The 16,301-nt window shown below is 41.6% G+C and overlaps 1 protein-coding gene across 4 annotated transcripts in view; it reads right to left on the bottom strand.

The window, feature by feature from the left end:
- Nucleotides 1–14,296: 14,296 nt before the first annotated feature.
- The window catches only part of LOC124719038 (protein CREG1), a 52,229-nt gene continuing 50,224 nt past the window's right edge, over nucleotides 14,297–16,301 (bottom strand). For all 4 annotated transcript variants that reach the window (XM_047244707.1, XM_047244706.1, XM_047244708.1 and 1 more), the window contains exon 6: nucleotides 14,297–14,904. In XM_047244707.1, coding sequence (XP_047100663.1) covers nucleotides 14,771–14,904 — 134 coding nt within the window. In that variant the 3' untranslated portion in view covers nucleotides 14,297–14,770. The remainder of the gene's footprint in view (nucleotides 14,905–16,301) is intronic.

Here is a 16,301-nt window from a genome sequence, read left to right as displayed (position 1 = left end):
AGCTCACTGCTAAGGAAGTTGTACAATGTTCATACAGTTTCACAATACATTCACAATAAATGTTCAAAAAGTCTCCAAGTTCAGCCGCATGTGTATGAACAGATTTTGTTGCTCGTTGCGAAGATCAACTGCATCTATGGATACCAGTCTTCTGCATGTATACTTGGTATTTCCTTGAAGTAGGCTGTCTTCACGGACCCAGACACTGTAGCCAAACATTTTGCTCTGTGTTATGGTAGAGTCTCTGTGTCTGAGAGGTACCAACCTGCCTTTCATGCCCTCAAACAGCAAACTGAGCAGTTGGACTTACGTCACTACACACCACCTGGAGCCCTATAACACACCAAACAGTGAGTGGTAATTCTTCAGTGCCCTAACCCTTTGCCCTGATACAGCCATGGGACCAGAAGGCATCCATAGCCAAATGCTCAAACAGCTGCCAGCAGATTGTCAGCATCATCTCCTTACCATCTTCAATAGTATCTGGAGCGAGTGAGAGTTCCCATCTCAATGGTGGGAGAGCTCATAGTACCAGTACTGAAACTGGGTGAGCATCCCCTGGAGATGGGTGGCTATCACCCCGTAAATCCCACCAGTGTTTGTTGTAAGGAGCTCAAATTTTTGGTGAGCCAGTGGCTGTGTTGACTTGAGTCTCAGGGCCTTCTGGCTCCTCAGAGGATGGTTATCACAAATGCCATTGTACTGCTGATAATTTGGTTTGCATGGAGTCTGCCATCTGGACAGCTTTTGACCAACGTTGAGACCATATTCTTGTCTTCTTTGACATACAAAAGACATATGACATCACGTGGTGACATCACATCCTTGCTACCTTAAATAAGTGTGGTCTCCGGGTCCCACTTCCATTTTTTTGTCCAGATCTTCTCATTGCACTGTACTTTCTGTGTCAGAGTTGGCGCTTCCCACAGTACTCCCCATATATCCAAGAAATTGGCCCCCCACAGGCCTGTGTATTAAGTGTCCTCTATCTAGTGGCCATCAATGGTGTAGCAGCAAGTGTGGGATCTTCAGTATCACTCTCCTTGTCTGCTTACAATTTTTGCTTCTCTGATATGGGTGTTGTTGAACGCTGACTGCAGGGTGCCATTCGAAAGGTGCTGTCATGGTCCTTCACCCATGGCTTTCAGTTTTCCGTCGCCAAGACCCACATTGTGCACTTCTGCCGCTAAATACTGTTCATCTCCAGTCAGAAGTTTCCCTCGACTATCAATTACTCAGTGTGGTGGAGAATTATCACTTTTTTGGACTGGTCTTTGATGCCCAGTTTAAATGGCTTCCCATCCTCGCCAACTTAAGCAAAGGTGCTGTCTACAACTTGATACTTTGCTGTCTCAGTAACACCAACTGGGGTGCAGGTCTCACTACCCTCCTACAGCTTTAGAAAGCACTGATCCTGTCCCGTCTCGGTTATGGGAGTCTGGCATATGGTTCAGCATCGCCCTCAGCATACAGTCACTGGACCTGATACACCACTGTTGGGTCCAACTTGCAACACGAGCCTTTTGAACTGGCCGTGTGGACAGCCTACTCATGGAGGCTGGGGTCCCTCCACTATGGAACAGGCACCAACAGCTACAGAATTATGCTATACATACAATGTTCGCTGCTCTTCTGACCATCCAAACTACCATGCCCATTTTCTTAGTGGTAGGACCACCTACAACAGTAGAGACCAAGGACTGGGGTCACAATTGCAGTTTGACTACAGTGTGTCTGCTCCGAACTCCAACTTCCCCTGCTGTTGGATCTTGTCAGAGAGCAATTGTACGCATCCATGGGATGTACCCCAACCTTGGATCTGTCTCGAGTTATCCTCTGGACTGGATGATTGAGTAGACCTGGCTGTCCTCAAAGCATTTCCAGGTTTGGAAGTGTGGTGTACACTGACAGCTCAACAGTTACAGATGTACTGGTTTAGGATACATACGTTAAAGATGCAGTGAACCACACTCCTTTCCGAATGGATGCAGTGTCTTCACTGCTGAATTTGTGACCATCAATCAAGCCCTTATCCATGTTCATTGTTGCCCCTGGAGATGTTCGGATCATAGGGAATGAACATGCCAACTCTTGGCAAAGTTGGCCACCAAGATGATTTTGGAAATGATATTTGGTCGACTCTACGCCATCAGTTGTAGGATGGCTGGACCTCTGAATGATCTGCCTTGGACTCGCCAATCTGAGGGCAATCAAGGAGACTACGATCACATGGCAGTCTTCCCTTTGTGCTTCTCGCAGGGAATCCACTGTCCTTTGTTGGATACACATTTGCCACACTTGGCTGACCCACAGCCACATTCTCCAATGTGAGGACCCACCTTACTGCCGATGTGGTGCCTGCATCCTGCTAGACAACCCAAATTTGGCTGCTTTGTCGCAATATCTTACAGCTTCCTGACACACCCTTTGGTGCTAGCAGACAAAGCCAAAGTGGCTGACCTGGTTTTACATTTCACCCAAGAAGGTGCTTTCTACTTGTCTCTGTGGGAAGGAGCACTTCGGCCTCATTGAGTGCCTGAAGGATTGGAGGGGCACTGGTCCCATGGTGGTTCTTGCTCGGCAGTCTGGCCTGGCCCCTGGCCTTCCCATCTTTTATTATCCTTGTTATTTTATGTTTGCCATTTTTAATGTTTTATCTTCCCCAAACTTTTATTGCCTTGACCGTGTTGCTCATTTCCTCGGTGTAACAGTCAGTGAGGTGGTGCTGGTGGAATGCAGATGATCTGGGGCACCCAACTGCATTTTGGGCAGAATATTTCACCACCTTATCCCCTCTCACTCCCCTCCTACTTCTCCTTGATTTTATATCTATCACTGTCTTGCTTACAGTCAGGCTTCCCAGGATTTGTCTTTTGTATCTTTCTTCTCAGGGTTGTTCCTAGTTTGATACATAAAGGATGAAAGGACTGATGATCTCGGAGCTTGGTCCCTTTAACTCCAACAATCGACTAACCAACCAGTAAATAAAGTAAAACAATCACATGGGCTCAGTTCTAGTTAAACAAATGACAGATTATGTTTTATTGGCTGAGGAACATGCAAGGCAATACTGACACAACAACTTCTCTCAGAAGATAGGTTAAGGAAAGGCAAACCTACATTTATAGCATTTGTAGACTTTTTGGACAAAGTTGACTGGAAAACTCCCTTTGAAATTCTGAAGGTAGCAGGGGTAAAGTACAGGGAGCAATAGGCTATTTACAACTTGTGCAGAAACCAGACAGCAGTTATAAAGAGACGAGGGGCATGAAAATGAAGCAGTGGTTGAGAAGGGAGGGAGTCAGAGTTGTAGTGTATCCTGCTACGGTCGCAGGTTCGAATCCTGCCTCGGCCATGGATGTGTGTGATGTCCTTAGGTTAGTTAGGTTTAAGTAGTTCTAAGTTCTAGGGGACTGATGATCACAGATGTTAAGTCCCATAGTGCTCAGAGCCATTTTTTTGTAGTGTATCCCCGATGTTTTTCAATCTGTACAGTGAGCAAGCAATAGAGGAAACTCAAAGAAATTTTGGAGTAGGAATTAAAGCTCAAGGAGGAGAAATAAAAGCCTTGGGGTTTGCCAATGAAAGTGTAATTCTGTCAGGGACAGCAAAAGAAAAGAGTAGTTGAATGGAATGGACAGTGTCTTGAAAGGACAACATGAGATGTTCATCGACAAAAGCAAAACAATAGTAATGGAATGCAAATGAATTAAATCAGGTAATGCTTAGGGAATTAGATTAGGAAACGAGACACTTAAGTAGTACATAGGTTTTGCTATTTGGGCAGCTAAATAACTGATCATGACTGAAGGGGGAGGATATAAAATGTAGACTGTTAATGTCAAGGAAAGTGTTTCTGAAGAAGAGTAATTTATTAACAACGAATATAGACTAAGTGTTTTATGAAGATATTTGTTTGGATTGTAGCTGTGTATGGAAGTGAAACATGAACAATAAACAGCTTAGATAAGGAGAGAATAGAAGCTTTTGAAATATGGTGCTACAGGAGAATGCTGAAGATTAGATGTGTAAATCATGTGACTAATGGGTATATACTAAATGGAACTGGGTAGACAAGAAATTTGTAGCACAACTTGACTAAATAAAGAACTGATTGATGGGACACATTTGAGACATTACGGGATCAGCAATTTAATATTGGAGGGAAGTGTGGGAGTAGCAAATGTAGAGGGAGACCGAGAGACAAAGCAGTAAGCAGATTCAGGAGGATGTAGATTGTAGAATTTATTCGGAGATAATGAAGCTTTCACGGTCCGCCCCCGGTAGCTGAATGGTCAGTGTGACGGACTGTCAATCCTAAAGGCCCGTGTTCGATTCCCGGCTGGGTCGGAGATTTTCTCCGCTCAGGGACTGGGTGTTGTGTTGTCCTAATCATCATTTCATACCCATCGACGTGCAAGTCGCCGAAGTAGCGTCAAATCGAAAGACTTGCACCAGGTGAATGGTCTACCCGACAGGAGGCCCTAGCCACACGACATTTCATTTCAGTACAGAGTAGCATGGAGAGCTGCATAAAACCAGTCTAGGGACTGAAGACCACAACAGTGGCAAGACTGTTTGTGTCACAAGAAAGTGCAGCTGATGTATTGACATATCTCAAGTAGCACACATCTGTAAAACTTCTTCAAAAACTACTTAGAAAATTCCAAGGACCAATGTCCATTTCAGAACCTAAAAATCTTCTGCCTCCTGCATATTGCTTACATAGAGACTGTCAAGATGAAGTTTCACTGACAACAGAGCTTGCTCATACACATACCAGCGATCATTCTTCAGCCTGTAGATTGCAGTGTTAAAATTTTATTTTTAATTATTTATCTGACTATAAACCCAATAAAACAGTTTTTGTCATCGCATAAGCTCAATAATTTAATTCTATGTAATTTCTATTTCTGTCCAATCTCACTTCTCTGGTTTGGAAATAAATTTCAAAATTTAAATGCAAACATTTTAGGTTTCCAGTGCCATATTTGTTTACAAGACATGACAGTATACATGTGATCTGTTACGTCAGTGAAAGGAACCTGTGACCAGTGGAGGTACTTTATTTTACTTATTTTATTTTTACCATTAGATACACTTGTAATTTTTTGTCAAAAGAAACCCAAAACCATGCTCTGAAATAGTGTTTTGTTTCTCCACTAGACAGTGCCACAAGTTCCTCCAAAAAATTTTAACACAACACCACACACACACACACACACACACACACACACACACACACACACGTGATACTAGCAAATGTAAATCCACCTGATGGTGGTTTAAACCTTTGAAATGCATTGAGGAGATAAATAAACAGTGACTGGTAACAGTGAACTACTTGTTGAATTTAATTTCAAAATTGTGTTGCAGTTTCATTTATCTATGTCAGAGGAAAAATAAATGGTAGAAATAAAAGCAAGGATGATGAAAAAAATCAAATGCTTCAACTTTCTCTACTGCCAATTAAATCAAATACCTAGTTTAGATCAGTACAGAATGTATATATGTTAAAATCTTTCATAAATTCATGGTAACATAATACATTCCTCACTTCAAAATATTCTCCCCTTCCTGCCAAAATATTCCAAAGTCTTCTCTGCAACTACACTCTGCAAACCACCACAAAGTGTATGGCAGAGTACATCCCATTGTACCAGTTATTATGGCTGATTTTTCTTACATTTCCATATGGAATGCAGGATGAATGATTGTTTCAATGCCCCTCTGCATGCAGTAATTACTGCAATCTTATCACGATCCCTATGTGAGTGATACATAGGGGGTTGTAGTGTATTCATAGTCATCATTTAAAGCCAGTTCTTGAAGGTTTATTAGTAGACTTCCTCAGGTTAGTTTACAAGGTCTGTTCAAAAAATTCCAGAAGTTTGTCCACAAAATTTTTCTTTTACTTGTGCATGGTCTCCTTTGAAATGCTCTCCTAAACAATCGATACACTGCTCCCAGTGCCGTTTCCATTCTGGAAGCAGTATTGGTACTTCTGTTGCTGAGTCGAGTGAAGCGCTATCTGCAAATGTTCTTTTATCTTGTCTATCATTGCAAATGAACATCCTTTCAACAGGGTTTCCAACTTTGGAAATAAAAAACAGTCTGCCGGGGCTAGGTCTGGAAAGTATAGATGAAGAGGCAGCTCACTGATTTCGTTTTTTGTGCAAAAGTTATGCACCAACAGGGATGAATGTACGGGTGTGTTCTCGTGATGCAAGAGGCATGAACTGTCTAGCAACGTTCCGATAGTACCATTTATTAATAGTTTGCCCCCTGGCACAAATTCATAATGAACTAATCCTTCAAAGTCAAAGAAAACTGTCAACATAGCTTTGACATTTGACCTGACCTGATGAGCTTGTTTTGGTCTTGATGGACCTTTCCCGACACATTGTGAAGAATGAACCTTGGTCTCATCATAACCGTAGACCATGTCTCACCACCACTTACGATTCTCTTAAGCTACATCTAGTTCTTATTTGCGAAATCCCAAGGCTCTTCACAGATTGCAAGGTGAAGGTATTTCTGGTCTTGACTCATGAGTAATCGGACGAACTTGGCGGCAACACAATACATTCCAAGATGCTGTTTCAGGATTTCGTGACATGATCCAACTGAAATGTTACATTCTTCTGCAATCTCTCGGACGGTTTGTCTTCGATTGGTATGCACTGAGTACAGCTTAAGCACTTATCACCGCAGGCTTCTTGCATCACTTGGTGTGTGTCTCTGTAAAGATTTTCTTGAGTTTCATGGAAAATTTAATGCAGACGCATTGTTTCTCTAACTCTCCTGTCTCAAAATTCTCAAACTGTGCAACACAATGTTCTACTCAATAAAGCACAGAATAATTGGTAACAGAAATACAACAATGAAACTTCTGGAAGTTGTACATTAAACACAAGCGTGTGCAGGGATGCCAACTGCATTCCGTCCAACACACCATTGGTGCAAAATCACGTGTGTTCCAGAATGTTTTGAACTGACCTCGTACATCTATCTTCGAGAGTCTGCCAGTTTAGTTTCTTCAGTATCTCTGTGACACTTTCCTAGGTTCAAACAGACCTGTGACCATTTGTGCTGCCTTCTACATTCAATATTTATGTTAATCCTGTTTGGTACATGTCCCACATACATGAGCAATATTCTAGAACCTGTTACACAAGTGATTTTTAAGCAATCTCCTTGGTAAGTACTGATTGCACTTCCCCAGTATTCTACCAATGAACCGAAGTCTACCACCTGTTTCACCCACAACTCGGCCAATGTGAACATTCCATTTCATATCCCACAAAGTTGTACAACCAGGTATTTGTATGGGTTGGCCTATTCTAACAATGACTCAATGATTTATAGTCCTAGGATACATTTTTTTCCATTTTGTGAATTGCACTGTTTTATATTTTTGACATTTAAAGCAAGTTGCCAATCTTTGCACCATTTTGAAATCTTATCAAAAGCTTCTTTTAGACACTACTTCATTATAGATAACAGCATCATCTGCAAAATGCATGAGGTTGCTATTAATATTGTCTGCAAGGTCATTAATATACAACACAAACAGCAAGGGACCCAACACACTTCCCGGGGGCACATCCAATGTTACTTCTACATCTTATGATACACTATCCAAGATAACATGCTGTGTCCTCCGTATCAAAAACTCTTCAGTACAGTCACAAATTGTACTTGGTACTTCATATGATCATATTTTTAACAATAAGCCTAGGTGTGGTACTGAACTGAACGCTTTTCAGAAATCGAGGAATACTGCACCTACCTGACTGCCTTGATCCGAAGCTTTCAGTATGTGATGTGGGAAAAATCAATTTGGGTTTCATGTGATTGATGTTTCCAGGTGGTTCCATGGTGGTTGGGAGCTTTTAAGCAGTAAGTGGAACTAACTTTCATACTATTAATGGATCTATGATAATCTTCAGCTGAGTTTTTCTCTAACTTCACAGAAATAAAAATTGTGAGTTGGCAGCTGACATTGGGTTTTATTCACTCTGACGTAGATCTGATCATTCCTCCACAACTACTTTAGAACATCAGAAAACCTTACAGTGTCTGTCAACTCTAATAGAAAAATCACCATCATAAGTTTTACAACAAATGAAACATCCCAAGATGTGGGCACTTCTCTGAGGAGTGATGGCCTTTGGGTCATCTGCAGTTAGTAGCTGGGTACTCAGCAGTGCTCGGTCTGTAGAGGCATCAAACATGCTCACTAGTTAAGTAAAAAATAAACTGAACATGTTTTTGTAGTTACCATAAGAAACTTACTGCTACTTAACGACATTACAAATCTTTTTTTTTTCTTGTGGCTTTGTCCCACATCAGTGCAGGGTTGTTATGTTTATGACCTGATCCAATATCATTAATTTAAGGGTTGGCTTATACCCTACCTGTTGCTGCCACCTGTTAGCGTGGCCAATGCAGCAGGAACAATCCATATCTCACCCTCGTATGCAGCAACCATGGTCCTTGCTCCTGAGAACTGCAATGTCAGTGGATTGATAAAAGTTAGACTGAGATGGGAAATAGATAAAATTTCTATTATAGTGGCCCCAACTCGCAAGAGAGAAGTCTCCACCTTCCAGGCAATGCAAAGAGACACAAGTCACTGTTGTTGTTAGACTTACAAGGAAGGCCAGTGATGTTTTAGCTTTTAGCTGGATGCTGCTGCTGTCAAGCAAGGAGTTTGTTAGTGTAAAGGCCAGGAACACCCATCTACAGAGTAGCATCTAGGGAATGGGAAGGACCCCAATGTGGTTTGCTGGAGGCACTATGGAGGTGCAAACCTTATGTCAAATTAATTGATGACTAAAGTAACAGCAGAGTTGGCAGGCCCACTGCAGACTGGGAGAAGCATAGTTTTTGTTTTGTTGTTGTTTTAGGGCGCAAAACTGCTACGGTCATTAGTGCCCAGACTGTGACTTAGGAAAAGGTAAAAAAACGAAACTCGAAACCGGCAGCAATGGGAGCGAAATTCAAAAAGTGGGGAAACTAAAAACAGAAGGAAAGCTTAAAAAACCACTACAGAAGAGGGGTTGTTTGTCCCCAAAATGAGCGTCAAATGACTGACGTCATCTCACTCGCACTAATAAACTGGAGAACACGATCGGCTGAGGACATGTCATCTGCTAAAATGGAAGATATATCAGGCGACAGCTGCAGACGGGCGTGTAACAGAGTAAAATAGGGGCTCTCAAGTAAAAGATGTCTCACCGTCCACAGTTGTGAGCAGTGGTGACAGAGTGGGGGAGGATTGCCACTTTAAAGATGTCGATGGCTAAAAAGACAGTGCCCTATCCGGAGTCTAGTAAAAATTACCTCCTCCCGACGACTAGTTTGGGAGGAAGAGGTCCAAGCACAGGGAAGAGCTTTCACGTCCCGCAATTTATTATTGGGAAGTGTCGACCAATGTGCTTGCCATAAAAGAGCAACACGATGACATAAAACACTCCGTAGATTGGCGAAGGGAATCATGCAAATGGCAGGCTGGAGAAGAGACTGCAGTCTTGGCCGCTATATCGGCCACCTCATTTCCACAGACACCGTGTCCTGGGATCCAGAGGAATGTCACAGAGACGCCCCCCCAAGTGTAGCAAGTGCGAACACTCGTCTAGAAGCCAAAATCGATTTGGGGTGTCACCAACAATATAGGTACTCCCAACACCAAACGAAATTTTTGAGCGATCAGTGTAAATAAATGTGGCATCCTTCATTTGTGCGCATAGAGCAGAAAATGCCCAACGATAAACAAGAGAAGGGGTACCGCCCTTGGGAAACCGACAAAGGTCAGGGAGCAGGCAGGTCCGTGGCTGGAGCCAAGGCGATGCTGTACCCCAAGTTGTCAAGAAATTCTTAGGAAAGTGGAAGGAAAGAGAATGTAGCAGTTGATGGAAGCGGACTCCCGGTGGTAGTAGGGAGGATGGGCGGCCTGCATACCCTAAATCCAAGGAGGCATCGAAAAAAATGTCATGGGCCAGATTAGCAGGCATAGAAGACAGATGGCTAGCATAACGACTCAGATGGACAGCTCGCCGATTGGACAGTGGAGGTTCAGCAATCTCGGCATAAAGGCTTTCCACAGGGCTGGTGTAAAAAGCTCCAGACACTAAACGTAATCCACGGTGGTGGACAGAGTCGAGATGCCGAAGAATAGATGGCCGAGCAGATGAGTAAACTATGCTTCCATAGTCCAATTTCGAGCGCACTAAGGCGCGATAGAGGCGGAGAAGGACCACCCGTTCCGCTCCACAGGAGGTACCATTCAGGACACGGAGGGTGTTGAGGGTTCGCAGACAGCGATCCGAGAGATAGGAATTGTGGGAGGACCAGCACAGTTTTCTGTCAAACATAAGACCCAAGAATTTAGTGACGTCCGTGAATGGAAGGTCGACAGGGCCTAGATGTAAGGAAGGCGAAGAGAAGCGTAGTGCCATCAGCGCTCTTTAAAAACCTAGATTTCTTTTGTCAAGGTGGTCTTCAATCAGAACTCCAACTCCGTGTTGTTCAACACTAGCCTCAAATAGGATCCGAGTTGCGCCCATTTTCTCGCTTGGAGTGAGGCTTGTAATGTTTGCATTTTAAGACACTGCTATAGTTCAATTCTTTTATCTTGGCTGTTTGTGCATGCCCGCCCAGACGCGGGAGATTGCTGCGTTGCCAGTTGTACGCGCCAAGAGAAGCAGCGCCATAGTATAGTTCGCAAACTTACGTTTAGGGGAGAGCGCACAGTTTATGAAGTAAAGCCACCAGGGCCGCATTAACCCTTTCGCAGCTACAGAGACGTGCTCCCCGCATTCCGCGATTTTGTCATCATTGTACTGCTCGCCTGTGCAGACACATGGTGTTTCGACTGTTTTGACACAGTTTATCATTCGATTTCACCTAAACTAATTGGCCCAAAAATTTGATTTTTACACATCTTCTTGACTGATACCTTCCCCCCATAAATGGCTCAATTTTGGTTTGAAGTTCAACGCAGTTATTGTGCACCATTAGATGTAGTAAACCATTGCACGAAATTTTGAAGAGTTTGCAGAGGTGAAAGTCCATAGCATATACTTTCCATATGGTCGATTTTAGTTGCCACTAGAAATTTCAAAAAAATTACATTCAAACGAATAAAATTCATGAAGTAAGACACTTCGATATTGTTTTTAAACAAAGAAAATATTAAGCACCGAGCAAGATTAGAACTCAGAACCTTTCGCTTAGCAGCCAAACACTATAACCACTACGCTACCGCTGCTTGTTGTTCAAAAAATCACCCAGAGGACTTTAAAATAAAACACAAAATACTGACAAACACTGTTGGTATGACTATGAATTACTCACGTTTCGTCGAAGTACAATAGGAAATAAACAATTACCGCTGTTCTTTATTGCGAAAAAGCGGTTAGTGAGAATGATACAAACACCCTTCCTTGCCATCGCCTGAATTAGGAGGCTTATTGCTTGTTTGGTTTAATTAATTAATAGAATGTGAAGCAATTGGTATAAAGAATGCTTTTTCCAAACTTTCTATAAAAGAAAGTCTGCTATCAAGACATTGCTTTTGTTCGATTATTTTTGACTGAGCGTTTCTAAAACTGAAGACACTCGTCCGTGCTCTGCACTGCAGTCGAGCTCTGGCAACGTCGTTCTCTGTTCATTGGCTGACTGTGTTTTGTGACATCAGAACGAACCTAAACACGGCTGCCGTCATAAATGACGTGCACTTTAGTGATTGCTGCTTCTGGTAGCTCTCAACCTGGCACTTCGACACTGACTTCTGTTGTAACAACAGTTGAGCCGTTTGTTTTATCTCACATGTAGAAATAACCTTCAGTGTAGCAGTTTAGTCTGCATGCAATAAAGAAGTGTTATTCAGACTCTAGAGTTCCTTGATTCTCCTACAAGTACCCTTATCACGTCCCAAAATCTGCACATCCGTTAGGTGCCCTACAACAGTGTTTGGCACCGATCAGTCACTTCCGTCACTGGAAGTTGGTCTTTCTGCAGTTACACCTCATAACTCAAAAACAGTATACTAACCTGAACCCCTTTAGATGTTGTATACTTCCTCTAAACTTTGTCACGACATGACAGTATTAGACAAGTGCTGCAATGTAATCACTTTTCTGTTTCAATAAAATAATGACAATATTATGAAAAGGATAGATTGCTACTCACCATATAGTGGAGATGTTGAGTCACAGAAATGCACAATAAAAAGACTGCTAAGCAAGTAAGCTTTTGGCCAAAAGCTTAGACAACACACACAGTCTTTAGCTGCTGAGGCCAGACTGTGAGCAACAGCGCATGATAGGAGAAGCAGTCTGGTTGTTGGGGGTAAGGTGGAGGCTGCGGCAGGAAGGGGGAGAGATATCAGGGTAAGGTGAGGGACAGTGAGTGCTGCTTGAGGGAGCATATATGGATGAGCTGGTGAGAGTATACCGTATTTACTCGAATCTACGCCGCACTCGAATCTAAGCTGCACCCGAAAAATGAGACTCGAAATCAAGGAAAAAAAATTTTCCCGAATCTAAGACGCTCCTGAAATTTGAGACTCGAAATTCAAGACGAGAGAAAAGTTTTAGACTGCCCCTCCAAATCGGAAAACAGTTGGTCCAAATTGACGTGAAACACAATTGAGCTTGAATGGATGAAGATACAGCTACAGTAGTTTGGTTCGAGTCGTAAGCTTAACAGTTAAGCTTTACCGGGTAGCCATTGCTATGTGTGAGGCGCTTCATCCGTATTTATACGGGTACCCTTCCTTTTTCGCATGCTTCGTCTGGTTTGAATTGATTGCTTATATTGCTTTGATCTGATAAGTGCCGTTCTCTTTGTTATAGGTATTTATGTCACTCTAAGCTGAAAATGCATTATTGTACTGTATCATGCATTGTTGGTTACATTGTGATAATGCGTGTTTACAACCTGTTGCCGCTCGCGGCATGGCTTGCTTTTGTGCGCGCTACCGCAGCTTACAATTAAAAAAAAAAAAAAAAAAAAAAAAAAAAAAAAAAAAAAAAAAAAAAAAGAGAGGAATTGTCTAATAAGCGAAACAATGGCGCGAGTCTGCTATTTGTTGTTACTTAAACTGCTGCTTTCTTTGATAATGATCAACAAGAACCAAATAATAGACTGCGTATGATAAAGATGTTCTGAACGAGAGATTAGCGAAAATTTATCTCCGTTTGAAAATCTTTGCAGACGACTCTTTAGTACATTACATTCTGCACAGAAATTAGGGTCATCTTAGATTTAAAAATCTAGTCAGTTGCCGTGCTTAGTTTCTGACTGTATCACTATTCAGTATAAGAATAATACGAATACAAACATGACATGATATGTATATTCTTCCGCGTTTGCTGTTCTAGTTTCGTAGTTTATTAGGCAGACAGGATTTAAATGAAATAGCAGCAAACACGAAAGAATACATGGAATAATGTTTACATTCTTCTACCTTTCAATTTATTTACCGGCGCAGAGCTTTGGCGCCATTATTTATCTTTGTGCCTGCAAAGCATCCCTGTGTAGCGCGACATATATTTGACGGCAGAAGTTAGTTGTGGCGACACCTACCAACATTTTTCAGAACTTCCACTTACTTTGCACTCGATTCTAAGCCGCAGGCGGTTTTTTGGATTACAAAAACCGGAAACAAAGTGCGGCTTAGATTCGAGTAAATACGGTAGTGTGGTGGAATTAAGGGCTGTGTAGTGCTGGAGTGGAAACAGAGAAGAGGATAGGTGGGTGAAGGACAGTGACTAAAGAATGCAGAGGCCAGGAGGGTTATGGGAACCAGATGTTGCAGTACCTTGAAAGCACATGACAGATCTTTACCTTTCACAAGCAAAGCTCTTACTATCTGATGGAATGATTTATAAAAATACATTAATTCCAAATCACATGTACCGGTTGCTACTTTCCGAACAAAAAGATTTCTTCTGAAGATAGTATGTGTAGAGCATTGGAAGGTACGTTGAAATTCTGTTAAGACTCTGATACATCAGCAGATCTCATTTCTGTTATTTCAATTTGTTTAGCACAAGACTGATTGAAATCAAGCCAGCCGGGGTGGCCGAGCAGTTCTAGGCGCTACAGTCTGGAACCGCGTGACCGCTACGGTCGGAGGTTTGAATCCTGCCTCGGGCATGGATGTGTGTGACGTCCTTAGGTTAGTTAGGTTTAAGTAGTTCTAAGTTCTAGGGGACTGATGACCTCAGAAGTTAAGTCCCATAGTGCTCAGAGCCATTTTTTTTATTGAAATCAACAAAACAACTTGGTAACAAGAATAGACTTTAATCACAAAATATAAACTTAATTACAATTCCAACATTACATTTGTAATTTATATGGAAATGTTTATCAAAGCACAATAATTACAACATAGTATTTGCACAGCCCAGCACAATATGTTTGGAGAACACATTGTTTATAGTAAAATCACATATTTACTGTTGCCTCCAATCATTCACTATCAAAACAAAAACATTTACACTCTTCCACAGTAAAATATAACATTTTCCCGAAAACTGTAATAAAACTGCAGGAAGTTCAAGAGAATCAGCTCATACTCAAAATAGCGTACATGTATCATAATTTTTAACACTTAACTCCAGTTTACGTGTGTTAAAGAACTGCAAAAATTGTATGGCACTTTATGTCAATGATCAGTTCCTCACAGGACTAACAGTTATGGTACAGCACATATAAATCTGCACGAGATTCATTTTGTCCTAGGGAGTATACTATTCTACATTCCCGGCAGGGGTCCAGCTGCTGGAGGAGTATGCAGGTATGTCTTCACATCAACAAATTTTGGTCCACCAAAGTAATCGAGAACCACAATTTGCTCAATCTTCATCTTTGCAACATAGAAGTGATGATCTGCAACAAAACAGTCCAGCCATGAAGCCTTGGTGGCAAAATATGCAATAAAACATGCAGCTTGTTTGGTTCAAACACAACTGAAATACCTGTAAACAAATGAATCTGATAAAATAAACTTCAGGAGGTGACAAAGTTGAAATTTTTGCAAAGTATTATGATCATCTGCAGTCTAAGATAAACTTTAGACTGACTGCATAATTATTGATTTTTGTTGGTAACGGAGGCACATAAGTAGAGTCTTTATAAACCTCCACAAGAAATAATCACATACAGTCAGGTCCGATAACCTTGGAGGCCAGTAATGTAAGGCTGAATCATATGGTCATTCAGTAATCCTTTAATTTAAAAATTTCCACACTTGCTGGTGCCAGTGGGACAGTGCCCCCATCCTGTTGGTAAATGAAGTCGTTCGAATCAGTCTCCAACTGTGGGAAAATAAAGTTCTCAAGCATATTGAGATATGTGCTTCCTCCACCAGTTTTCTGTCTGTGTCAGACTCTCGGGAACGGCCCGGTGATTTGCCTTTATACAAACAACCTGTTTCTCGGAATTGTTCAAGCCATCGTCTAACACAATGTGCTGTAGGAGGATCTGCACCATACATAGTACGAAAGTCATGCTGAACAGTTATTATTGACCTGCACTGCGCAAAACGTAGAACCCAAAATGTTTTCTGTTGCTACCTAGTGGGAACCATGTAAAACTCAAGAGTTTGCTCTTTCTAAAAGTACACTGTCCACGCACATATCTCAAATAAAATAATAGTTACGATTTTTTAAAAATAGATTGATTCTTTTTTATACACCCTGTATTAACATTCTACCATAATTACACTCCAGATAGAAGTTCTTTTTTTCAAAATGTGTTGATCTCCCCCACATCATAAAAATGAGCTGTGCAGGCTACTTTGTTGTTATAATGAGCTGGAGTCACTGTTAAACTTCAGGATAGAAACAATAGTCAAAACAGTGGACAGTAACTATATTCTCAGAACTGAAGAACACATGATGAATAGAGTTGCAGTGAGTCTGAACACTGATTAGTTCAAGGATGGTAACATTATAGCAAAAAATTTAACTTTGCTACCAGACAATATTCCTTGTGTGTAACGTTCATTGTTGTTGAGAGGAACAGTAATCTTCCTCTTTAAACTCACAAATAATGTTGCAATATTTTTCCAGTTAAGTATGTTCTCAGTGAGCAAGCAAAACACTGTCGCACAGGTTTTCTTTGTTTGCTGCCTTCGAGACAAAGCATGAAAACCTGAAAGTTGCGCACTTCTTCCAAAGAAACAATAGCAAACTGTTCTGATTAAGTGCTAAAATGCCTTATTGTTAATAGTATTCTTGGAGAGCAAATAAAGTTGAGGTGAGCCAAATTCATCCTATGATGTG

This window comes from Schistocerca piceifrons, chromosome 10 (genome assembly GCF_021461385.2).
Source record: "Schistocerca piceifrons isolate TAMUIC-IGC-003096 chromosome 10, iqSchPice1.1, whole genome shotgun sequence".
NCBI lineage: Eukaryota > Metazoa > Arthropoda > Insecta > Orthoptera > Acrididae > Schistocerca > Schistocerca piceifrons.
Note: the sequence above shows the minus strand (reverse complement) of the source record. Positions and strands in the feature narration are given on the sequence as shown.